Consider the following 26,479-nt stretch of genomic DNA (forward strand, 5'->3'; position numbering starts at 1 on the left):
ATTTCTTTTATACTTATAACAATTTCGATAATTATCAATATCGAGTGATCAGGGAACAAACTTAACTTTTTGACTTACCAGCCATTTGGCTGGTAGATTTTAAAAACTACTAGCCATCCAGATTTTTTACCAGCCAAAAATTATAAATAGCTTTTTAGTATATCGCCATGTGTTATTATTACTATATAATACTCTCGTATGCTATTTTCAATTAATATCATAAACAACATAATTTAATTGAGAAACGTTTTTGTCTTGGTGATCATGCATTCCACTGGGTAGGCTTTACAACAATAAATAATTAGCTGAAAGTGAAAGCCGACACACCTATATGAACATGCTGGACTAACGTTATAAAAAAAACACAATAAACGTACTCGCACATCCAGGCGAAGTCCCTGTATGGTCTTGATTTTTTCGCTATAGCGTGGGCGTTACGGAATAGTATCCGCATTTTAGCCAGAGTCGACTCTGACAGCTTGGTCAACAGTCGTACAGTCGGAGCAGCCACGAGCGGAGTAGACTGTGCTTTGTATCTAACGGAGCAGTCCCTGTGACAGCGTGACGTCTCGTGGCTTTTGATGGCTTCCAGTTTCATCACCGACGTCCCGATGACAAATGAAATTCGTTTTCTTTTATCCGTTGCTTTGGCACGACATGGTATACAAAACATTACCCCCCCCCTCAAATTTAAGCCAAGCTGGTGGTAGCAACGGACTCGTCAACGTTAATGTTGTCGCCTGTTTTTCTTAATTTTGAGGGGGGACCCGGGGGAGCTACTCCGGGAATATGCCTCCACATATTTGGTCAAATCAAATGCAAAATTAAATATCAGAGCACAATCAAAAACGCGATTGCAGGTTTTTTTTTGTAGGCTAAAGAACGGATGAAGACAGATCTCATGTGCGTCTCATGTTACAAACTTGATCTCGTGAGCAGAGCGCATCTCACACACACACATACAGTTTCACTTTCGTTTCAACTCACCACGCCCGCATCCAATAGGGTCCAGCTGCAGCCCCGGAGATTGTTCCAGATTGGGCAACTTCCACCCGCTCCCACGACATTTCTCTCGCTCAGCTGGAGGCTACTCCCTGCATCATATTAATGCCGACTCATGCAGTGGATTTTGTTGGCCGCCAGATGGCGCCCAGGCCTTAATTTATGACGGCCAAACATTAAATCTACACGCCTGTGGCGCTGGGCGTGTAACTATTTTGTACCCTGAGTGATATGATAACATACATTATCATATCGTTATCGCGATATCATTTTTGGCCATATCGCCCAGCCCTAGCCTGAGTCTCCTGAACACGGAGAGACCAATCCCAAATCGATCGGCACTTTCTCGGCCGAGCTATAGTCTCTTTCTCGCAACCTACTCCCGAACTACGCAATTATCCGAATAATAGTTTTTTTGTACGTTTTTTTTTTATTATATACATATTGTTCGACTCTGACATGAAAATGGAATGTGGAGACCGGCACGACTATTGGAAAATTCTCAAATATGAACTCATGCCTAATTTAATAACTCACACCTCGTGGAAAGTGGTCTGAACAGGGCTTCCCCCATCACCGCAGGGAGTGTTACTCTCCGTCGCACGAGGGTTTGGGACGGACAAACTCTAGGGTTTGAAAGCTCAGCGTTTCTAATAAATATTATAAAAAAAATTTAGACAACTGGTCAACGCGGCTCAAAAACGGCTTTATTTCCGGGCTTCGGGTGCCTGATGCGCCTGATCACGTTTTGAGCCGCGTTGACCAGTTTCTAAAAAATATTTAAAATGTTTATTATTAGCAACGCCGAGCTTTCAAACCCTAGCGTCTGTCTGTCCCAAACCCTCGTGCAACTGTGAGTACCTTTTGACATTTCTGTACGACACCTGTACGAGAAGCGTTTTGATAGAAAAAAGCGAGACAGGCTTTAGATGTAGGATTTTTCAATGGAGGTATACGGGACGGTGTGTTCACTCTGTGCGTCACAGTCCTGACGGGGGCTACGTCGGCTCCTAACCTGGCACAGCGGCCGGCTCCTAACCTGGCACGGCAGCAGCTGGCTCCAAACCTGGCACGGCAGCAGCTGGCTCCTAACCTGGCACGGCAGCAGCTGGCTCCTAACCTGGCACGGCAGCAGCTGGCTCCTAACCTGGCACGGCGGCAGCTGGCTCCTAACCTGGCACGGCGGCTGGCTCCTAACCTGGCACGGCAGCACCCGGCTCCTAACCTGGCACGGCAGCTGGCTTCACAGGAGCACATGGGAATCAATTTCAATGATTTACGGAAGACAGTGGCTCGGGAGGTAGAGCAGTCGTCTGGTAATCCGCTCCGCTCAGCGGGCAGCGTGTGGAAGTGTCCTTGAGCGAGACACTTAACCCCTAATTGCTCCCGATGAGCAGGTTGGCACCTCGCATGGTCGCCTCCGCTGTCGGTGTGTGAATGTGTGAGTGAACGGGTCAAATGTGAGGAACAAATTGTAAAGCGCTTTGGATAAAAGCTGCTAATTATAAATGCAGCCATTTACATTATTTGAAGCCATGCACCGATGTGAAAATTGTGGCCGATACCGATAACCGATATTAATATTGCTGTTCTGGCCGATACCGATATTTACCGGTGTCGATATCTCTGTATAGAAAACACTTTTTCTATGATAAAGCTTTTTTTTTTTAAGCTTTTTTTGTTCGTTCTCGCAGACGATCAGTATTGTAAGATTCTGATCAAACTGGCCAGTATCACGTCTTCATCTGTTTTGGCCCTCCATCCAATTCCTCTGCGTTGTGTCATTTTAATGGTCCTGACGTCTCCGATACCGGCAGATAAGATCCTTATCTCCCCCCGTTAGTGCAATCCATAAACCATAATAATCCTCCACCTCCGTAAGAATTCGACACTTCGACACCGTGAGATACCTTATGAGGAAAAGCGTTGTTTTATTGCTATAAACAGAACCTCATAATCAGATGTTGTCAGATGTTATCAAATTGTATCGTCCTTGAAGAGTCTGTTCTAATGATCTTTCGGTGTGTTCGTCTATCGTCCTTTTGTTATTCAGTCCAATAGTGGTCAGGCCTAGTCGTTAGCCTGAACCCTCCTCGTGTTAGCCGAAGCTAATGATGTCGTGGCATTCTTCCTCCCCCCCCCCCCCCCCCCCCCTCTCTCGTGATAAGAGGAGAGAGAGTCCTCTGTGTGATCTCAGTCCTACTCGCTCTCGGTCAGATTCTAGTCTGAGTCAGATTCTAGTCTGCCCTACCCGGAACCACTGTCAGCTTTATAGGATCTTCGTCATAACTATGATAGCCCACCCCTTTCTGGTTGTCATGTTGTCATGACAACTGCGTTAACCTTTAACACCATTAAACTTTCATTCACAGGGCTGTACGCTAAGCTTTTTCACTAGGGGCACACTTGCCCCTAAATGAGAAATTTAGGGGCAAAAAATATTTTTTAGGGGCAAAATTTTTAATAACTATTTTACCATTATTAAAAAAAATATGTTCCTCCTGCCTCATTACTGTGGTCCTTTTATTTAACATTTAAGTGCGTTTGTTTTCAGGTTTGTATCTTTTATAATGAACCAACTGAGTGTGTAAATCACTAATAGAACAAAAACAACAAACTGTGTGTGTGTGCGCTCGCTTGTGTAGTGCTCCTTGAATGAGATCATCACAACACACACACACCATTAATCAGGAGGAGAAGAAACTCTGCATACATTTGTTTCACAATGAAAAGTGCTTTAGAAATCAAATGAATTATTATTATTGTAAATAACCTCATGAAAGGTTTATTATTTGTATGGGTAATTACCTGCTTCATATTTGTGATGTTACTGGTTTCAGTGTGTGCCTAAAGTGATCAATGTGTTGGGCCGTTTATAGAGATCTATGCCAATTAATGTTTATGTATATCCGGGACATTTTTTTTATAAGAATTGAGAGGTATTTGTATATATGACCTTTATTTTGATAACTGTTGCAACGCAACCTTATTTACATTTGCGCTTTTGACAGTGAAATGTTCAGTCCAACTTAGCTCGAAGGAAAGACTAATAAAAAAGGTTTAATTGACCCGTATGAGGCTCTTACGGTAGGACTTTGATTGTTTATAGAAGTGGAATGTAATACTATGCAAAACGAGAAATAAACAGTGATTTTACCAGCAGTCATTTCATTTCATATACGGGGAACCGACAATTATTAGTATTATATTATTTGCATATCGTCTCATTATTAGATAGATAGGTTGATACTTTATTGATCCGCGGTGTCAATTTAAGTAGACAGTATTTCACGTCCTAATAGTGGGGTACTCACGTAATGCATGGCTGATCCTGAACGTTAGAAGTTTCCGTGTCCCCGTCAATCAATCATCACATCATCACGTCAATCATCATCATCTTATCATCTCTCCACATCGGACGTGGTTGTCATAAAATTGACTGATATCCATTATCCACTCCATTGTTCTTGCGGAGCAAGAGCCATATTATTATTTAAAGGAAGCGGCTACATTCAGTTTCGTTTCGCTAGGAATTATGGGATTTGGTGTTGGATGTATAGACTACGCAGATAGGGACATGGTCTTTAATCGCACGATAGACTACAAGTTCCAAGTATATAGCGTGACCCAGATTCACTCCGCGCAAATCTTTTTTTTCACTCAGGCTATCGGTGATCGCAGTAAGTTCATTCATTGCCGACAGATTCTTTCATAGCACCACGAGCTCGCGTGAGTGGCGTCATCACACGCCTTGGATAATTTAGGAGTGAAATGCGAATGCAAGGCTTGAAAGCACTACTCGCAAGCCCGCCCCCAGATAATATTTACCAATCGCAACGGCCAATTAAAGGGGCAATTCGCGATCATATCATCGCAGCGTACAGGCCTGATTCAGATGAACCTCTCTCCCTCCTGCTCTGGGCCTACAGTACACTCTAATCTCAGATGTTCCCACAAGGAATGTCAACAAACATTCTCTCGCTGGCAGTGTGCCTCACTACTGAACCACCGTCTCCTGCTTCCACCGTCCGCATGCACTTCGACCTCTCTGACCCGGCACCGTTTTAGCTGTGGTCACTCCCCCCAATCTATACATCACATACATTGAATAAACCCCGTTTTCTCTCATTCCCCCCTTTGATTCTCAATCAACTTTCAGAATCAACAGACTACTTGGTTTTTCAATTAATTATACACAAAAATAGCCTGTGGTTGAAGCAAACCAACCTCGTCTCTCGTGCACAAGAAACGAAGACGGCCCACGGTCAACCCAGTGATCTTGCTGCCTGATGTCTGTTTGCGCCCCCCTTCGTGCACAAAGGGAACCGAAACCGACCACCAACAACATCCAACGACTCATAACAATTAGAGCTCCTCTGTCTGCTCCCAATAATTCCATCCTGTTGTTTTACTGTTTTCCCTCTTATCTCCCTTCTATATATATATATCCTTCTATACATATATCTTATATATGAATCCTCCATTTATATCTCATACTCCTAATCAATGAACACAGGACTTCTCGCTGTTGTCTCGTCTCTCGATCTCCTGATTGACTCTGAAAGGAAGTCCCTGTTTGTTCATGATTCACCGCCCGTGCTCTGTTGTTTCAAAACGATCTCTAAACAGCGTCTCCGCAGGGAAGCCCCCTCCGATGTCCGCCTCGTTCTCCCCTGGGCAACACCGCCTGCGACCGCTGGACTCCGCCTCGTCGGCCGTCTCCGCCCCGTTGGCCGTCTCCGCCCCGTCGGTCATCTCCGCCCTGTCGGTCATCTTGGTTGAGGCTCATCTCCACCGCCGTCGGCCCTCTCCAGACTTTTATCTTTTCACCGTCAGTTGTTCTGGTCCATGGCTTGGTCCATGGCACTGTTTATCTCTCCGGCCTTGCTCGGCTCGCTCGCTGGGTTGGCTCGCGTCCATGGCTCGCGTCCATGGCTACCCCTTCACGCCTCGGCACTGCACACAGTCTCTTCCTTTCAAGCAACTTCAAAGCAAGCAATAATCCGGGTCACGGCACCAACTGTAAGATTCTGATCAAACTGGCCAGTATCACGTCTTCATCTGTTTTGGCCCTCCATCCAATTCCTCTGCGTTGTGTCATTTTAATGGTCCTGACGTCTCCGATACCGGCAGATAAGATCCTTATCTCCCCCTGTTAGTGCAATCCATAAACCATAATAATCCTCCACCTCAGTAAGAATTCGACACTTCGACACCGTGAGATACCTTATGAGGAAAAGCGTTGTTTTATTGCTATAAACAGAACCTCATAATCAGATGTTGTCAGATGTTATCAAATTGTATCGTCCTTGAAGAGTCTGTTCTAATGATCTTTCGGTGTGTTCGTCTATCGTCCTTTTGTTATTCAGTCCAATAGTGGTCAGGCCTAGTCGTTAGCCTGAACCCTCCTCGTGTTAGCCGAAGCTAATGATGTCGTGGCATTCTTCCTCCCGCCCCCCCCCCCCCCCCCCCCCCCCCTCTCTCGTGATAAGAGGAGAGAGAGTCCTCTGTGTGATCTCAGTCCTACTCGCTCTCGGTCAGATTCTAGTCTGAGTCAGATTCTAGTCTGCCCTACCCGGAACCACTGTCAGCTTTATAGGATCTTCGTCATAACTATGATAGCCCACCCCTTTCTGGTTGTCATGTTGTCATGACAACTGCGTTAACCTTTAACACCATTAAACTTTCATTCAGATGAACCTCTCTCCCTCCTGCTCTGGGCCTACAGTACACTCTAATCTCAGATGTTCCCACAAGGAATGTCAACAAACATTCTCTCGCTGGCAGTGTGCCTCACTACTGAACCACCGTCTCCTGCTTCCACCGTCCGCATGCACTTCGACCTCTCTGACCCGGCACCGTTTTAGCTGTGGTCACTCCCCCCAATCTATACATCACTTCACATACATTGAATAAACCCCGTTTTCTCTCAGTATGGAGAGTGATGAAAGGTAGCTCAGGTAAACTGATCTCTGGTCTGTTCTCGCAGAACACTAAGTAAACACCTCCTGATTGTAGGGTACGCCTTGTGGTGAAGTGGATCTGCCCACAAGACCTCTGTTGATTGGCTGCAGGTCGCCATGGCGTTGTGTAATTCTCAATGTCAGAAACAGGTTGTACTTCACTGCTGAACTGTCTGACAGTCGTATGTACACACAGTGCTACATAATACACACAGTGCTACATAATACACACAGTGCTACATAATACACACAGTGCTACATAATACACACAGTGCTACATAATACACACAGTGCTACATAATACACACAGTGCTACATAATACACACACTGCTACATAATACACACAGTGCTACATAATACACACTGCTACATAACATAATACACACAGTGCTACATAATACACACTGCTACATAATACACACTGTGCTACATAATACACACAGTGCTACATAATACACACACTGCTACATAATACACACAGTGCTACATAATACACACAGTGCTACATAATACACACTGTGCTACATAATACACACTGCTACATAATACACACAGTGCTACATAATACACACTGTGCTACATAATACACACAGTGCTACATAATACACACACTGCTACATAATACACACTGTGCTACATAATACACACAGTGATACATAATACACACACTGCTACATAATACACACACTGCTACATAATACAGACTGCTACATAATACACACAGTGCTACATAATACACACAGTGCTACATAATACACACAGTGCTACATAATACACACACTGCTACATAATACACACAGTGCTACATAATACACACAGTGCTACATAATACACACACTGCTACATAATACACACAGTGCTACATAATACACACAGTGCTACATAATACACACACTGCTACATAATACACACAGTGCTACATAATACACACAGTGCTACATAATACACACACTGCTACATAATACACACAGTGCTACATAATACACACAGTGCTACATAATACACACACTGCTACATAATACACACAGTTAGGGGTGGACGGTATAAACGGTATACGGTATAAACGGTATTAATTTGCTTTACGGTATGGATTTTGACTATACCGTTTAACCGGTAGAGCAGCTCTAAAATAGCAATGACGTCATGTAACCACAGCGCGACTATTTCAATCGCATTTGCCCCTAAAAATAGATAGAATTAGTCATAGATAATAGATATGTGCAAACTGGAAAAAGTTATTTAGGAGGCTTCGCGCAGTGGGCGTGTCAACACGCAATTGTCATTTCATAATAAACACATATCACCGCGGCGCACAGCAAGTTTCAATTTCAGTTCCTGGCATTTTTAACCAGTGGAGAAAGGTAAGATATTTCCCTATCGTTTTTCTTATATGAATTATTCTACGTTAATAAAACATACCTGGTGATCAACTACAGTTTGCTGTAAACATTACGATATGTGTGTAGTGTTATGATAACGACGGCAGCAGCGGGAGCCGGGAGGAAGGCGTGCAGCAGTGGATTTGCGAATAGCATGCAGCTGCAGAGCCGCAGAGCCAGTGGCTCTTTCAGGTCTGGTCACAGGCCCGTCAAACAGCGCCCCCCCACCCTTGCGCCGTTCTGACCCCCATCGTCTCTAAGCATTTTGTGTGTCAATTTGTTGACACATGTGTCAATTTGTTGACACATGTGTCAATTTGTTGACACGTGTCAATTTGTTGACACGTGTCAATTTGTTGACACAATTGTCAATTCTTAAAGCTGAGGATGAGTGGCACCTTTGTCTCAATTCTTATTAAATTCATTTCGCTCTGCGGCTCTGCAGCTACATATGCTTCTAGCAAAATCCAGCCCCGCTGTTTGCAATGGGAGCAGGAGTCTCGACTCGGGACTTATTTTATTTGGAATATAATGACTTTATACGCAAAAGTAGCCTAGTTTTAAGTTAAAATATTATAAATCTACATGCCTTGAGGATGTCATTCTTTATATAGCCTGCCTATCAGGCAAAAAAAATTATTCTAACAGAAACACTGATACCGTGATATATACCGTTACCGTCTATGCTTCAAATAATACCGTGATATAAATTTTAGACCATACCGTCCACCCCTACACACAGTGCTACATAATACACACAGTGCTACATAATACACACACTGCTACATAATACACACAGTGCTACATAATACACACAGTGCTACATAATACACACACTGCTACATAATACACACAGTGCTACATAATACCTACTGCTACATAATACCTACTGCTACATAATACCTACTGCTACATAATACCTACTGCTACATAATACCTACTACTACATAATACCTACTACATAATACCTACTGCTACATAATACCTACTGCTACATAATACACACAGTGCTACATAATACCTACTGCTACATAATACCTACTGCTACATAATACCTACTACTACATAATACCTACTACATAATACCTACTGCTACATAATACACACAGTGCTACATAATACACACTGTGCTACATAATACACACAGTGATACATAATACACACAGTGATACATAATACACACACTGCTACATAATACACACACTGCTACATAATACACACTGCTACATAATACACACAGTGCTACATAATACACACAGTGCTACATAATACACACAGTGCTACATAATACACACAGTGCTACATAATACCTACTGCTACATAATACACACAGTGCTACATAATACACACAGTGCTACATAATACCTACTGCTACATAATACCTACTGCTACATAATACCTACTACTACATAATACCTCATACATAATACCTACTGCTACATAATACACACAGTGCTACATAATGCCTACTACTACATAATACCTACTGTAATAATACCTACTACTACATAATAGCTACTGTAATAATACATACTACTACATAATAGCTACTGTAATAATACCTACTGCTACATAATAGCTACTGTAATAATTAGAGCTGGGCCGTTAACGGCGTTAACGCGATACTAGTATCGCGCGATAATAATAATATAATTAATCTAATCATTTTTTTTTTTTTTTTTAACCTTTATTTACCCAGGGTAGGTTCGCTGAGCACAGATGCTCTTTTTCAGGAACGCCCTGCTTCACATTCACACAGTTCCATTCACACCTGGGAGCAGCCCAGTACAACCACAGTTGACACCATTGGCCACTGAGCAACTCCACTGGAGCAGTTGATTTGCATTGACAGGGTTTGGCCCTGTCTGGCACCCAACGGGAAAAATATTATAGGCACTATAAGTAGACACCGCTACATAAAACAAGCTCGTCTGCCTGAGTGACTGGTGGAAGAAGGAGAAATAGAGATTGAGTCAAGCCATGTCACATAGTTCAAGTTTGAAATGCTTCTTTCTGTTTTGCTCCTGAGAGTGTGCTAGATACTGTACTGTACTGGTCATGTTATTTATTTGTGTTAACTTCTGAATAAAACAACTTATTAAACACAAGTACATCTTATTGAGCATTATTTTGATATTTCATTACCAATTATCATAGTAGCAAAACAGCTTTTTCAAACAGTCTGTAATGCATTTTGGAAACGGGAGATGGGCTCATGGTGTAATGGGCCACCTGGCCTGAGAAACATAAGGAGGAAAGAAAAAGTAAGGACTTACTTCAGGTCATTATTTGGGTAGAACACACATATTTTGAAAGCCTTCGGCAGATTTTTTTTTTTTTAGCCATTTTAATCTAGATTCATCTAGATTAAATCCAGGATTGCAGATAGATTAATCTAGATTAAAAGAAATATATATGCCCACCTCTAGTAATAATACATACTGCTAGCTACATAATACCTACTGTAATAATACCTACTGCTACATAATAGCTACTACTACATAATACCTACTGCTACATAATACCTACTGTAATAATACCTACTTCTACATAATACCTACTGTAATAATACCTACTGCTACATAATACCTACTGTAAATAATACATACTGCTAGCTACATAATACCTACTGTAATAATACCTACTGCTACATAATAGCTACTACTACATAATACCTACTGCTACATAATACCTACTGTAATAATACCTACTGCTACATAATAGCTACTACTACATAATACCTACTGCTACATAATACCTACTGTAATAATACCTACTTCTACATAATACCTACTGTAATAATACCTACTGCTACATAATACCTACTGTAAATAATACATACTGCTAGCTACATAATACCTACTGCTACATAATACCTACTGTAATAATACCTACTACTACTACAATATAATACATACTACTACATAATAGCTACTACTACTATCATTAACATAGCATATAACACTTGCAACATTACATTACATTCCTTAGACCTTCATCAGGTGGTTCTCAGGGTCTGTAGTCGACACGTTGGCATGGCAGGCTACTATGTCATTAAGGAGACAGTCTATTGTAAAAGTCTGTAAATGTGACGAGTGTTGTTTCTTTTGTCAGGTTGTCATTTCCTGTTCATAAATCAACTCGAATCTAATTAATTTGTAAGGCCCGACAACACACGTTAATGTCCCCATGGGCCGGACACGTCTTCTTTAAACAAGTCAAGAAGAAACATCACAATAAGTCAAGAACAAAACAAAAACACCATGAAGTCCAAAAAATGTAAAATAAATAAAATAAATGCAACACTCCCAGACATACCCCACGTGAAGGTAAGGAAAAACTCACTAAAACCTAGCAATAGGAAAAAATGCACCACAGGCAATGTGGAGGAGAGAAACCTTAGAAGGGCCGTTCAAGAGGGGATCTCCCTTCTTAGATGTCGGTGATAGTAGTGTTGCTATAAAACAGGCGAAACAGTTGGTAAGCATGTACTCATATGTGTAGTGAAACACAAATAAGTGAATGTGATAGCAACTGTTCCTGTCAGCTGACGGTGTTGTGTTTCCTGTTCCTGTCAGCTGACCGTGTTCTGTTTCCTGTTCCTGTCAGCTGACCGTGTTGTGTTTCCTGTTCCTGTCAGCTGATGGTGTTGTGTTTCCTGTTCCTGTCAGCTGATGGTGTTGTGTTTCCTGTTCCTGTCAGCTGATGGTGTTGTGTTTCCTGTTCCTGTCAGCTGATGGTGTTGTGTTTCCTGTTCCTGTCAGCTGATGGTGTTGTGTTTCCTGTTCCTGTCAGCTGATGGTGTTCTGTTTCCTGTTCCTGTCAGCTGACGGTGTTGTGTTTCCTGTTCCTGTCAGCTGACCGTGTTCTGTTTCCTGTTCCTGTCAGCTGATGGTGTTCTGTTTCCTGTTCCTGTCAGCTGACCGTGTTCTGTTTCCTGTTCCTGTCAGCTGACCGTGTTCTGTTTCCTGTTCCTGTCAGCTGACCGTGTTCTGTTTCCTGTTCCTGTCAGCTGACCGTGTTCTGTTTCCTGTTCCTGTCAGCTGATGGTGTTCTGTTTCCTGTTCCTGTCAGCTGACGGTGTTCTGTGAGGTCATTTCCTGTTCATGTCAGCTGATGGTGTTCTGTGAGGTCATTTCCTGTTCCTGTCAGCTGACGGTGTTCTGTGAGGTCATTTCCTGTTCATGTCAGCTGACGGTGTTCTGTGAGGTCATTTCCTGTTCATGTCAGCTGATGGTGTTCTGTGAGGTCATTTCCTGTTCATGTCAGCTGACGGTGTTCTGTGAGGTCATTTCCTGTTCATGTCAGCTGACGGTGTTCCGTGTTTCCGTAGCGATGGCCGAGGCCCACCAGGCGGTGGCGTTCCAGTTCACCATCACCCCCGAGGGCATCGACCTGCAGCTGTCGCGCCAGGCGCTCAACCAGATCTACCAGGCGGGCGTCCGGTCGTGGAAGAAGAGGCTCAGCCGCATGAGGGTGAGAGGGGGGGGGGGGGGGGGGGGGGTGGTGTGTGTGTGTGTACAGTGTGTGTGTGTGTGTGTGTGTGTGATGAGATGAAGGGAAGGTTGGGCATCATAGCAGCATGGGGGGAGGGGGAGGTACAGGTATGGGCAGGGTAATAGTAGAAGACATAAATATAGACAATAAATTAGATCTGAAAATATGAGGAAAGAGAAATAAATAAATAATAATAAACAGTGTAAACAATATAATTGACTCTGAATAAGTAAACGGTGTAATCAAAGGTGCAGATGAGGGTATGTTATAGTATACGTTAACAATGATTATGGGAAATAAGAATTAGAATGTATACTATGAGTAAGTAAAGGATAACTGGCATGATATATACGTGATACATTGTCGTCCGTGCAGTTTAGGTGAGAGTCAGACACACTAGGGCCTAACAAAATAAATTGTTTGGTTCCTGTTGGTTGTCAGTTAAGGCCATGGGTAGGTAGGGAATTTATAAAAAAAGAAATCACAGCAACTATGGATAGGGAATTTCTTTATTTAATTAAAATGTTCACGACGACATGGATGCATTGCATGTACTCTGCCAGCATGTTTTTTTCTTTTTCTTTTTTTAATAAACAATTGATTTATTGATTGAATACTTTATTGACACAACAGTAAGACAACATTTGAACAATGTCACATAACGCTAACAAGGCAACACAAAAATACTTATTGTCAGTAGCAGCCCTGATGTTATCTATGACTTCTAAGCATGCAGTCACAGTACTATGCTTGGTTCTAAAACCAGACTGCATGGTATTTAAGATGGAATGAGAGTCTATAGAAAAAGCCTTAGTTGGGAAGATACTAATGGTGACTCCAGAATTTTAGATAGGACACAGAGGTTAGAAATAGGCCGATAATTGTTCATCTCTGAGGGAGGACCTGTTTTTAACAGAGGAGAGACGAAAGCTTGTTTCCAGATATCAGGCAGGACCTCTTCAGAAATAGATAGATTATACAAGTCTGTCAAGGGTTGAGCTATAATAGGAGCTGAAACCTTTAGAAAATAGGCATCAGGGCCAGCAGTCTTTTTAGGATCTAATGTTTGCAGGGCATGCAAGACATCAGACACAATAAAAGGAGAAAAGACTAAAGTAGGCAGAGTAGAAGAGGGCTCTGAGGAGTCAACCTCGAGGCAGGATGTAAGTCATCAAAAACATGCCGATCCTTTTTTAAATGGGGATTGAAAACATTTGTCATTTGTTCTTTTTGTCGGAAATAAGGCAATCATTGGAGGGCCAGCTGCTCTTATTCTGTAAGGCTTTCACTGTAGTCCAAAGGGGTTACTTAGGGTGTCAGAGGTTAAGGTTAAGTAGTACACTTGTTTAGAAGGGAGCGAAAATGCAACCAGTCCATAGCAGTCTAACACCACCTCAAAATGTATATAAAAAAGTACTTTTTTTTTTATTTTTATTTTTTTATTATTTTTTAAACATACACATAAACATAAACATAACAACATAAAATTAGATATACAAGCATTAATTAACAGTACACATCCAATGAAATCACCATTTAAATAAATGTATTATACGAGATATACACCTAATACTTGCTATCTAATACCCTACACACATATGCTCTCGCTCACCCCCCCCCCCCCCCCCCCCCCGGACCCCCGTCTTGGATAATCCATCCATTATCATTCGCTCCTAACCAGGCACTACAATTCATATGCTAGCTTTTATTCTCTCCACCACTTCTAACCACATTGCAATTTTGGATTCACTGACACCTAAAATTCTTGCTGTAGATATTTCTAGATAGATCACATCGAGATATGTAAGAATCCAAACCTTCCGACAAATTTTTTCCGGTTGAAACCATCGTGATGCTATCAGCTTTTTAGCCGCCGTGATACCAGATAAAACCAATCTCTTTAGCTGTATAGGGGCTGCATACTGAAAAACATCATTCAACAGCAATACAGAGGGGTGTACAGGTATATTCAATTCAATTCAAATTTGATAATTGCTGGGACACTTCTTTCCAGAATATCAACTGGTGGGCAATCCCAGTACATGTGCATAAATGTACCCTCATCCCCATTTGTACATAAGGTGCATTTGGAGTCTTGTTTAAGTCCCATTCTGTTCAGTCTTATAGGAAGGAGTCAGGTATGTCCTGTGAATATAGTTAAGATTCATTTGTTGATGGTCCGGGTTACGTGACGCAATTCGAGCGTTTGCCCAGACTTCTTGCCAATCAAAATGTATTTCCAGGTCTGGTATATCCATGCATTAAAGCATTCCGTCTCCAGACGGATTTCCGTCAATTTGATTGGGGAGATCCGTCCATTTGATTCGCAGTCTGACGGAAGTATTTGCATGATTTGTAGATGCATACAGATTGAAACAAAATTGAGCCAATCAGAGGCGCCAAATATGGAAAAGGGCTTTTTTTTCCTATCGCGCCAAGCAGTCATCATCACTCAGCGACTCGAGAGACAGGTCGCCTTTTTTGCAGCCTCACGCGTCAACTGCTTGTTTACCAACGTCACAGCCACCACGCTGCTTGCACTCGCTGCTATATACCGATTAGCTAACGTTAGCATAATATCGTCTGTTAAATGGAAGGAGTAAGCCGGCCACTAAAAAGAGAACCCACCGCGGGGTTCTCAGATGAAAAGGATCAGCGTGACCACCTAACAAAAAGTTTCGAGAGGAGAGGACGTTTGAAGAGACTGGCTAGGCAGCGCTACTGGGGGCTGTAGTGGTGAGTTAACTTGTTCCGTGTGCCGCAACAATGTCAAAAAGAAAAACAGAAACAACACGTTTGTCATTGTCGTGTTACTTCACAGTACAATATGTGAGTCCCCTGCTGTGGTTGTGAGTATACGTTTATTAGCTTAACTCCGTAGCAACATCACACAGGTGTATCTGTAGATAGTCTCCTCCCCACCGTATATATTCTCTCTGTCAGGATCTATGGGTAACATTACTGTATATTTGCATATCGTATATGTCACAAATGTAACAGTACTATATACCTGTAGTATGTCCCTATGCCATAAATGTCATGATGTCAATGTCATGCATGTCATAAATGTCACTGAATTGAAAATGGGGGACCCTGATGATGTAAACAAGACAAAAGTCTTTCTCTGGTCTGCATCCCCTTAACAATTGTGTGTATTGAGCCATACTGTATTGTACCCATTCTGCAATCGGTTAAATATTGATTGATTGTTATAACGGATTGCAGAATGGGTACAATACAGTACAGCTCAATACACACAATTGTCAAGGGCTTGCAGACCAGAGAAAGACTTTCCTCTTTACATCAGGGTCCCCCATTTTCAATTCATCATAACATATGACATACATGACATACAGATAGACAGTACTGCTACATCTATACATTTATGACGTACCAGATTTACACAGTATTGTTTGTGATACAATAAGAGTCTAAAAAAGAGAACATATACATTTGATGAAGAAACTGTACATTGGAGGAGGTTGGGTGGAGGGGGGGGGGTGACTGTACATTGGAGGTGGTTGGGGAGGGAAGGGTTGGGTAGGCGGGGTGGGGGGGTAACTGTACATTGGATTATCGACGAAACCGAAACAAGTAGGCTCCCTTAAAACGCCAACGCTATTAAAAAGAAATACAGTGGAGGTTAAAATAAGAATATGACTTGGCCTGAAAAAATTTTCAGTCGGGAGATTTTTTTTTGCTTTAATCCCTGGGTATATCCCTCCTCCAGACTGAGTCTAGGGGGAGGACTCCATATGAGGACGTTAGTAATTGATTATAAAAATCTGATACAAAACCTCTGCCAGCATGTTTAATATCCATAATACTAAAGGTTAAAATACAAAGACACTGTACTACAAAGGTAGTAGTATTAAAAATGCCACCCCTAAATACTACTCACTAAATATCCTGACGTCATTATTGACATGGACTGCACTTTTTTTACTAAGATTTAACAAAACTTTATTGTAAAAAAAAAAATAAACACGGCAGGGTCGGTTGGCAACCGGAACCAAACCATTTATTTTGCATGGCCTGAGTGATCAGACATTCCTAGTAGTTCTCGAGTTCTGCTGCCGTTAGTTCTCTGCCCACCGTTGTGGAGCCTGGTGGTCGCTGGTACGAAGGACTGGGCGAGGCGGTTAGTGGAGTGTCGGGGGGGGGGGGGGGTATGAGTCAGTGAACGTGCTCCTCATCTTGACTAGCTCCTCATAGAGGGGGTGGGAGGGGTTCTCCAGGATAGTAGAGATAGCTTCCTTCTCATCCACGGTCCTTCTACGGTTTCTACGGCCCTTCTAAGGTTTCTCTCCTCCACATTGCCTGTGGTGCTTTTTTTACCTACTGCTAGGTTTTTAGTGAGTTTTTCCTTACCTTTGCATGGGGTATGTCGGGGAGTGTTGCATTCATTTATTCTTTTTTACATTTTATTTGGGATTTCACGGTGTTTTTGTTTTGTTCTTACCTTCTGTAGTGTGGTAGTGAAAGGGTTAACCTGCTGTTGTGTGGCAGTGAAAGGCTTAACCTGCTGTTGTGTGGCAGTGAAAGGGTTAACCTGCTGTTGTGTGGCAGTGAAAGGGTTAAAATGCAGCCTGACCAGCTCTCAATGGAAGTTTGATTAACAACAGACCACAGACTCACCAACAATAGTTTGTACTCGTATCGTATCGTCCCTGAAGGAAGGGTCCCGCGTGACAGATATGATGAGCAGGGCACCGTTCATTCACATCCACGGGTGAGACGATCACGCCCTCTACTGGACGGCTTGAGTACAGTCCCTCTGAGAGACGAGATCTGTTGCTGAAGATTCACTGAAATAAATGTCTAGCCATTTGCCTCATTCACCTCGCCGCCATCTTTTCTTTTCGTGGATCGCCATGAATGCATTTCAATGATTGATTGATTGAACACTTTAATTAACAGATTGCAGAATGGGTACAGTACGGCTCAATACACACAATTGTTAAGGGGATGCAGACCAGAGAAAGACTTTCGTCTTGTTTACATCAGGGTCCCCCATTTTCAATTCATAATGACATTTATGACATGCACAACATACAGATACAGAATATAATAATCTAATCTAATACTCTATCTCTAATCTAATCATGACATTTATGACATACATGACATACAGATATACAGTACTGTTACATTTGTGACATACAAGATGTGCAAATATACAGTACTGTTAAACAGAGATCCTAACAGAAAATACATACAAGGGGGAGGGAACACATTAGGAGGGGGTGGGAGGGTTGAGCTGATGACAAACCAGAGTCATGTGATCATGAGCTTGTTGTAATTCTGAGCGTTATTCTGACTGTTAATTTTACCATTTTGGTTCTTGAAGTGATATTTTTTATAGCTAAGGTGTGTGTGTGTGCATGTGTGCACATGTGTGTGTGGAAAGGGGCTACATACTAAATGCATAATTATGAAGTGTGTGGGCTCGCTAGTCTAAGGTGGCCATTTGCATGCATGCTTCAGTGTTTATGTATTTATCACATATGAGCCCTTTCTGACATCACTAACATTTGTATTTCCTCCCTTGTCGTGTGTGTGTGTGTGTGTGTGTGTGTGTGTGTGTGTGTGTGTGTGTGTGTGTGTGTGTGTGTGTGTGTGTGTGTGTGTGTGTGTGTGTGTGTGTGTGTGTGTGTGTGTGTGTGTGTGTGTGTGTGTGTGTGTGTGTGTGTGTGTGTGTGTGTGTGTGTGTGTGTGTGTGTGTGTGTGTGTGTGTGTGTGTGTGTGTGTGTGTGTGTGTGTGTGTGTGTGTGTGTGTGTGTGTGGTAAATTCAAGTTTCAAGTTCAAGTTTTTTTTATTAGTTGTCATACAAAAATACAGAATACTTTTATATTAAATGCTTTTTTCCGTTATGCTCCTGAGTGTGCTAGATAAAAATAGATAAAGTATAAAATAGAAAGTCAAGTACGTAAACAAAGTGTAAACAAAAAGTGTTCAATATACATATACAATATACAATACAGAGTAGAAAAAAATTTGGAACTGAGTTACAATACAATACACTAGTATACAGTACAATGCAGAAATGGGATGAGGTACAACTTAGGGTAAGGTGTAATGAGGTATGGTAAGATGAGGGCAGGGTTAACACATTCGAGGCCAACCACGTATATATACGTGTTTCGGATCCAACGCTTGAGGTTGTTTTGGCTTTTATTCCATTGTAATATCCTACTCAATGTCACCGAGCGGCACTGCAGATGTACCCTACTCTTGGAATTCGGAAAAGTGCATTACCGGCCAGATCCTCGTAGGGGCGCTGTCTCGATAATGCAGTGTTCCCTGTTACAGACCGGTGTTTTTTTTTTTTTTTATCATCATGAATGGACTTTTCTGTTAGCCTAAAGCTATGCGTGTAGCCGATCGCCTGGAATAGTTTTTGGGACGCTGAATTCAGTATGCAGTAAAGGAATATAGCATCAGCCAATGGACATATGGATCTACCAGATGGTGATCGATAACTGGGAAATCCTTTTTGCAGTCCAACCGGTAGGTAAGAGCGATTTGACGTCAATTTCAGCCTGGTCGGGCCTTGCTTTGATAGCCATCCACCCGGTCAGCGAATGAGGCTACTGAGGCTAATGTCGTTATTGGTAATCAATAATCAGAAACGACATCCCCCGCCCCCCCCCCCTTTCATGCATTCATGGTGGACCATGATACCGACAATATGCATTTTGAGTTTTAGCTCTAGCTTGTCTATAGCCGAAACGCCATTCGATTTAACGTTATTAGCTTAGTGCCTTGTAACTCGCCTTCCAGGAAATACCCCAGAACATTCTGCTATAACGTTCATATTCAAGACGCTATAAAATGCGAACGTATTGATGAAATTTTTTTTTATTTAAGGCATATTGAAGGGCCGGTTTATAGTGTCAATTGACAATGAGAATGGACAGATAGCAATAATATAAAGTATAGATTTAGCTCTACAAACACCCTCACGCATAGTTAAACCATGTTATGATAAGATGGCCGTATAGAGTGGGCCTGTCTAATCCCTGTGGCCGTCAATGTGTTGAGGTTAGGCGTGTAGAGTTGGCATCAGGGGCTCTATCTTCCTGCCAGCACTGATGCAATTTGGTCAACTGCGCTTCCATCTAGATTAACACATTGGTCGCCAACAACGTCATAATTCGTTATTGCCCGCCATGCGTTGAACGCCAACAACGGGATAATTCGTTGTTGGGATCAATATTTCATTCTTAATTCATCCAGCCTCCCTGCGGCACCCTGTCTGATATTGCAACGCCTCAATACTGCCGCCTGGTGGATGATCGGGCGAGTTACACTCCACACCAAACCGGAAGTGGCGCTGGTGCATCGAGGAAATCCCTCCGGCAGTACTATCTTGTTACGTGGGTCCAGACAAACACTCAAGTGCATTGGGATCGCTTTCGAAACGCAATAATCTATACGATTTCGGCGTTCATTGCGTCATACAAACGGGAAATAGATCTAGCAGATCGACGTCAAATATTTGGAATATTTTTCCTCCAGTCTCATCGGCGAATGGTAAGAGGAATCTAATGTTATTTTCAGCTTGATTGTCCATTTCTTTGTTTGCAATCCATCTGATCAATGTATCAACCCATACTAAATAAAGCCGTTACTGACGATCAAGGAATTACTTTTTCAACAAATTTTTTAATATAGCGTGTAACTGAGGGGTACAATTCCCTGACTGTATTGAATAAGTATGGTATCATTAAACCACTACTGAGTTATGTACATTACTACTGGCCATACAGTACACATGTATATGAGATGAACACCCACACAATAACACGGCTTAACAAAGAAAGTCCTGTTTGTAATATTTATTAGAAGAGCATCAAGATTATCTTACATTATTGAGAATTAGAGTTGCGCTTGTAAGGCGAAGAATGTGCATGAATAGGTCAAGAGCGTAAGTCCATGAGCATATTACGAAGGGGATAATTAATACCACCTGTAGCATAAGAATTATATAAGGTACACTCGTAGGTCAGCTGGAGATACTTGGGGGGTTCCCTCCGGTTGTAAGCCAGCAGGGGAGAGGATTTGTCGGTAGCAAAAGTCTGGATCAACGAGGAATAAAGAGACTCTAGGTATAGGAGACAGTGCAATAATCCCTTGGTCCGTAGACAAAGCAACAGCTATTCTCCGGTATGCGCTGCAGCATGGATGAAAGCTAGCCAGCCTCAGAGTCCTAGAGGCGGGCTCGACGGTGCTCCTCACAGGGTAAATCCCACACGGTAGTGGGGGTAGACGATTCTCTGCTCCAGCAGCCACAGGACCAAAGCAATATAATCCAGCCGAAAAGGGCTCTGTAGTCGTCGGTGTAGGTTATCCAGTGTACATATCCACACGGTTCTCGTCTAGGGCTCCTCGGATGACGGCACAAGGTTAGGCCGCCCAGCCTGGATAAGCACACTAGCTCGGCACGATGAAACGTTGGTAATGCTGGTCACTGTAGAACGGTAGCCGCACGATACACTATACATAATAGACTATTACTTAATAATAGAATAGGTCGAACTCGACGATACAGCGTTAAACTCTGACACTTCAGCTATCAATTCGCACGCGGTCTCAAGGCTCTATTTCGGGGCAAAACGGGCCCACTTCACAGCACGTTGTATCGTGGTGAAGGCTTTAACTTATTGGGGTAACACACTGCTGTATCAACCTGCAACGTATTTATACGTAAGGTGAATAATCTAGTACCAGCCTTATTTCTGTCTCGTATTACTGCGCAAACCTGGGCATGTTGAGACATGTCTTAGCAGTGACTTTGAACTAGACATTGGGGGTATGGCCGTGGCGCCTAGGGGGTCGCTGTCAAATAGGAGAACGAATATTATGGTCTGGCCTGTACTAGGTAAAGGGATATTCCGTGTATATGTACAAAGAATATACAAGGGATATCAGACGATATACAAATACTATACAATATATCTCAAGTAATAAATATATATATTCGGTTTAATCTGACCCTTTGTAACATAGCGTGTATAGGAAAGAAACGCCAATCGATAATCTATCATATGCTTCAGGGCCTATAACTCGCGTTTTTGGAATTACAGCAGAAAAGCTTAAAAACATACTTATATTCTCGACGGTATTAACACAACAATGTATGAATGAAAAAATATAACGTTCACGCATCCGGAACGATAGATACCCGATGTTGAATGGGCCATAGTAATGTCAATATAGCTATAATATTTAAAAAGTATAGCCCTGCAAAGAAGGTAAACATCTCCATAGGCTCACAGCGGTGGCAGACTGGACCCAATGATGGGTACAATGCACGGCCAATGTGTTAATGGAAATACAGCACGTTTACATTTAGATTGAGTCATTTAGCTGAACGCCTTTATCCAAAGCGATTTGTAAAGTGTGTAACCACACTTGCAACCGTTTTCGGCTTGCTGTTGCCCCGACTGCTTTGTTGTTGTTGAATCAAGTCAAATCCTAGGTAAGCGTGTATTGTGCGCGTGAACGTTGACGTGAACGTGCGGCATAATTCATAGGTTTCATTTAGTTTATTATTTTTTTTTTTTTTGGCATTACCGAAATGTGGCACCGGTGGATCTCGCATGAATCGGTACTCGGTAGTACCGACGTGATTCGGTCGATACCCTTAAAAGTACCAGATTCGGTACCCTTTCCTAATGCATAGTAGTAGAGACATATTAGTATAGTAGGATCAAATCAAATAGCCATTGCATAGGAAGAGTGCACGCTATTATAAGACGGTAAGAAGGTTAGTGTTTTGTTTTTTTCATTTCAGATATTGATTGAAGGAGTGTGTTTTTAGTCTACGGCGAAAGATTGGTGATGGGAAGTTCGTTCCACCATTTTGGAGCGAGGAGCGAGAATAGGCGGCTTCTCTTTGATGAGCCTGAGGAGCTCGGACGGGAGCGGGGCCCTAGGTGTTAGGAGCGGGGCCCTAGGTGTTAGGAGCGGGGCCCTAGGTGTTAGGAGCGGGGCCCTAGGTGTTAGGAGCGGGGCCCTAGGTGTTAGGAGCGGGGCCCTAGGTGTTAGGAGCGGGGCCCTAGGTGTTAGGAGCGGGGCCCTAGGTGTTAGGAACACAGGGCTGTACCGAATAGTTCGACGCTTCATTCATAACGTTGACATTGGAATTCTAAATCAACATTTTAATTTTAATAACAATTTATAATTTCTTCTTTTTTTTATGTGTCTATTCATTCTGTTTAAACCAATGGGGTTTTTCTTCACAGTTGCAGATAAAGATTAGGCTACAATAATACTATAGTATTATACTATTATAGTATATGACTCGTCATAAACATTTTAATAAAACATTTATCATAAATGATGCAGCCTATCTGCATCCGCTTGGCGCTCCATCAAGACGTCACCATCACGTTCGTACCAACCGTGATTATTGATGTTGACGAAACTGACGAGTTATATTCATTAAAGAAAGTTGATTTGATAAAAAAATAAAGACTAATTTAATCAGATTAATCACTTTATTCAAATTGAGGATTTTGTTTGAGGATTTAAATTTTGTATTTTTATGATTACGTCATAAAATATGACAACAGACATTCAAAGCTTCATTCGAAAACTTCAATAGAAAATTCTAATGTAAAAAAAACATTCGGTGCAGCCCTAGTATTCAATAATATACTCGCATGTATGACCGCAAAAGTGTGTGTCTGTGTGTGCGTGTGCATGTGTGTTATGTTGTATGCTGCAACCATGTCGTCAATGAAGCACATATTATGGAACATGTCTCTTAAAACCCATTTAGACATAAAACGCCTGCTAAAAACTCCTATTAAAACCTATGCAATTATTCTACACAATTTCTTAAAACCTGAGGGTTTTAGGCGGCTAAGTGGCGCAGTGGGCAAGGCGCTCGCCACTAGTGCAGGAGATGCTGGGTTTGAGCCCAGCTCTCGGCATTGCTACCAGCTTGGCTGGTCGTTCATACTAACACAATTGGCAGTGTTAGGGGTGGGAAAGCTGGTGGGTCCTGGTCCTTGTAAACAGCGACTCCTACAGTTCGGTCGGGGCGCCTGCTCAGCGCGGATAGGATCTAAGGGGGGTAGTGTGATCCTTCCACACGTTACACCCTCTCAGTGAGAGTCCGCGCTGCCAGGTGAAAAGAAGCGGTTGATTGGCTACACATGTGTCGGAGGAAGCACGTGATAGCCTCCACTCTCCCAGACCGACTGTGGGGGGTAAGTGCGCAGCGACCAGGAAGGGGATTGGGAATTAGCATAACGACTAACATTGGGATGGGAGAAAAACGGAGGAAAAAGGAGGGGGAAAAAGATAAAAAAATTTAAACTGAGGGTTTTTTGGAAAGATTTTCAGAATTTTCAATCTTCACTAAAACCGTTTATATCTCAGCCTCTGGAGCAGATAGAAACATGAAATGAAAACCATTTGATAGATTACAACTTGGGCTTTTATTGAACATCATTAATTTACCATAATGTGCATAACGACTACCTAGTTGTTTTGGGGCTGTGGTAGGGCCGGTACTAACACACTAATAGTTGGCCCATGATGTTCATAAGGTAGGCGATACTGCCCCCTGGAGGATTTCGATCGTCATTGCAATTCCAACGTTATGCCAGGAGGCTCCGGGGGACTGTGTAGAACGGGGATCAAACAACCAAAACCCGACTTTTCTCGGGTTTGGCGCTCAACCGCTGGCGAGATAACCAGACTTTATTCGTGATTGGCGCTGAATGAGTTAATAATATATATATATTTTTTTAATAAAATCCCAAAGCATTCCCCCACATGTATTTCAGCTAATCACAGCGCATTTCAATACTCGCATACCTTGAAAATGGTGACACCGTCTGAAATGACCTAGACGTTGCATCAGGTCTTAAAGCTAAATACACGCACATGTAGCATCCGGCCTTAAAGGTATATACACACAAACGCAGCATCCGGTCTAAATGGGTTGACCACATGTACAATGCTTACAATTCCCATGCCTGTTTACATTTGTTCAAATGCTTTGTGTGTGTATTATTTTCTCTTCTTCGGTGGTGCCAGAACCGGGTGATCAAAGGTGTGTACCCTGCCAGCCCCTCCTCCTGGCTCTTTGTCGTCATAGCGATCCTGGCGACCATGTACACACGCTCCGACCCCAGCATGGGGCTTATCGCTAAAATACAGCAACACCTGCCTCTCAGGTACACCACACACACACACACACACACACACACACACACACACACACACACACACACACACACACACACACACACACACACACACACACACACACGCTGCCCACATGATGCCATTCAGAATAGCTACTTTGTGCTAGACTCAATATGTGCTAGAAGTTCATGTTTTGTTTTATTTGTCAGTATATAAAGTACAGGTACATTACAGTGAAATGCTTGGTTCTGTATGAGCCTCCTGAGAATGTGCTTCATACAGTGAAAGTTAGAGGAATAAGGTCCCAACAGTATACAAATATACAATATACAAACTAAAGTACAACCTATAGTACAATGAAGTAAAAATGCAGACAATGAGGTACAAAAATGCAAACTTAAAAAAAAAAAAAAATAAGGAAAATGCAAAAATGAGGTATGGATGTAGTGCAAATCTTTTGTAATAAATAGATAAATGTGATGTAGTGTCTAAAGTACGGATGCCCCCCGGACCCCGGTTTTGAACGGGAACCGGTACTATATTAGAAAATACCGGAGTATTTATAAGCTCCGACGTCCTCGGTACTGCTATCGATACTCTAGAGAAATTATTATTATTATTATTATTATTTAAAAGTTGCGAACGATCCTCTCTCTGTCTCTGCACGAGAAGCGAGCCGCAGCCAGCGAGTCAATTATTACACACTCCTCGCGAGTCGCTCGCTAGTGCTACACATAGACATACGGGTACTACATACGGGTACTCCTTAATGAAAGTGCTCCCCGACGCCCCGTGCTATAGCGCGCTGCACACAGACAGCAGCTCTGCATGCACTGAGTCGTGATCATGGCGGATAGAGCGAAGCGTTCTAAAGTATGGATATACTTTACAAGGGTCAATGCCGACAATGCACGTTGCCACAAGTGCAACAAAACATTTGCCAGTAAGGGTGGCAATACGAGCAACCTATCAAAACATTTGTTGGCAAAACATGATATTAGCGTGCAGAAATGCGCCGTATTCGACTGCCTTGCGCGCAGTGGTCCATCTGCATCCACGTCCACTGCAGCCGGTAAGCCAAGATACGGAGTTTCCTAGGCTAATAACGAATTATTACAAATAGGCTAATAAACAAAATAATTGTTTAGCTACAAATACTACAATCTAAAAACTTTTTATAGATAGTCAAGCTGAGGCGTCAGCCACCAATGTGTCCCAGGCCAGTGAGCCCAGGGCCACCACACATCCTCCCTCTACCTCCCTCCACCACCCAAAGTCCTTTCTCCCTAGCAGCTAGAGGAAGGATGACAGAGGATAGGGTGAACGAGTGTCACAGTTCTGTTAGCCTTTTGCATTTGTTGTTTATTATAAAAAGTCTATAATTCAGAGTCAGACACATTTAAAACATTGTTGCTGCTGTTGCTGAAGAAATTATATTCATTTATTATATTTATTTATAAAGTTATAT

The 26,479-nt window shown here is 42.4% G+C and overlaps 1 protein-coding gene across 1 annotated transcript in view; it reads left to right on the top strand.

Annotated features, from left to right (window-relative positions):
- The window catches only part of LOC311240727 (carnitine O-palmitoyltransferase 1, liver isoform-like), a gene marked incomplete at its 3' end in the record, with an annotated part of 221,994 nt that overhangs the window by 16,601 nt on the left and 178,914 nt on the right, over positions 1–26,479 (top strand). Inside the window, exons 2-3 of the mRNA XM_084329300.1 lie at positions 12,679–12,821; positions 24,901–25,040. Of these exons, the coding sequence (XP_084185426.1) occupies positions 12,681–12,821; positions 24,901–25,040 (281 nt within the window). The 5' untranslated portion in view covers positions 12,679–12,680. The remainder of the gene's footprint in view (positions 1–12,678; positions 12,822–24,900; positions 25,041–26,479) is intronic.

Source organism: Notolepis coatsorum (genome assembly GCF_963971535.1).
Source record: "Notolepis coatsorum genome assembly, chromosome: 14".
Lineage (NCBI taxonomy): Eukaryota > Metazoa > Chordata > Actinopteri > Aulopiformes > Paralepididae > Notolepis > Notolepis coatsorum.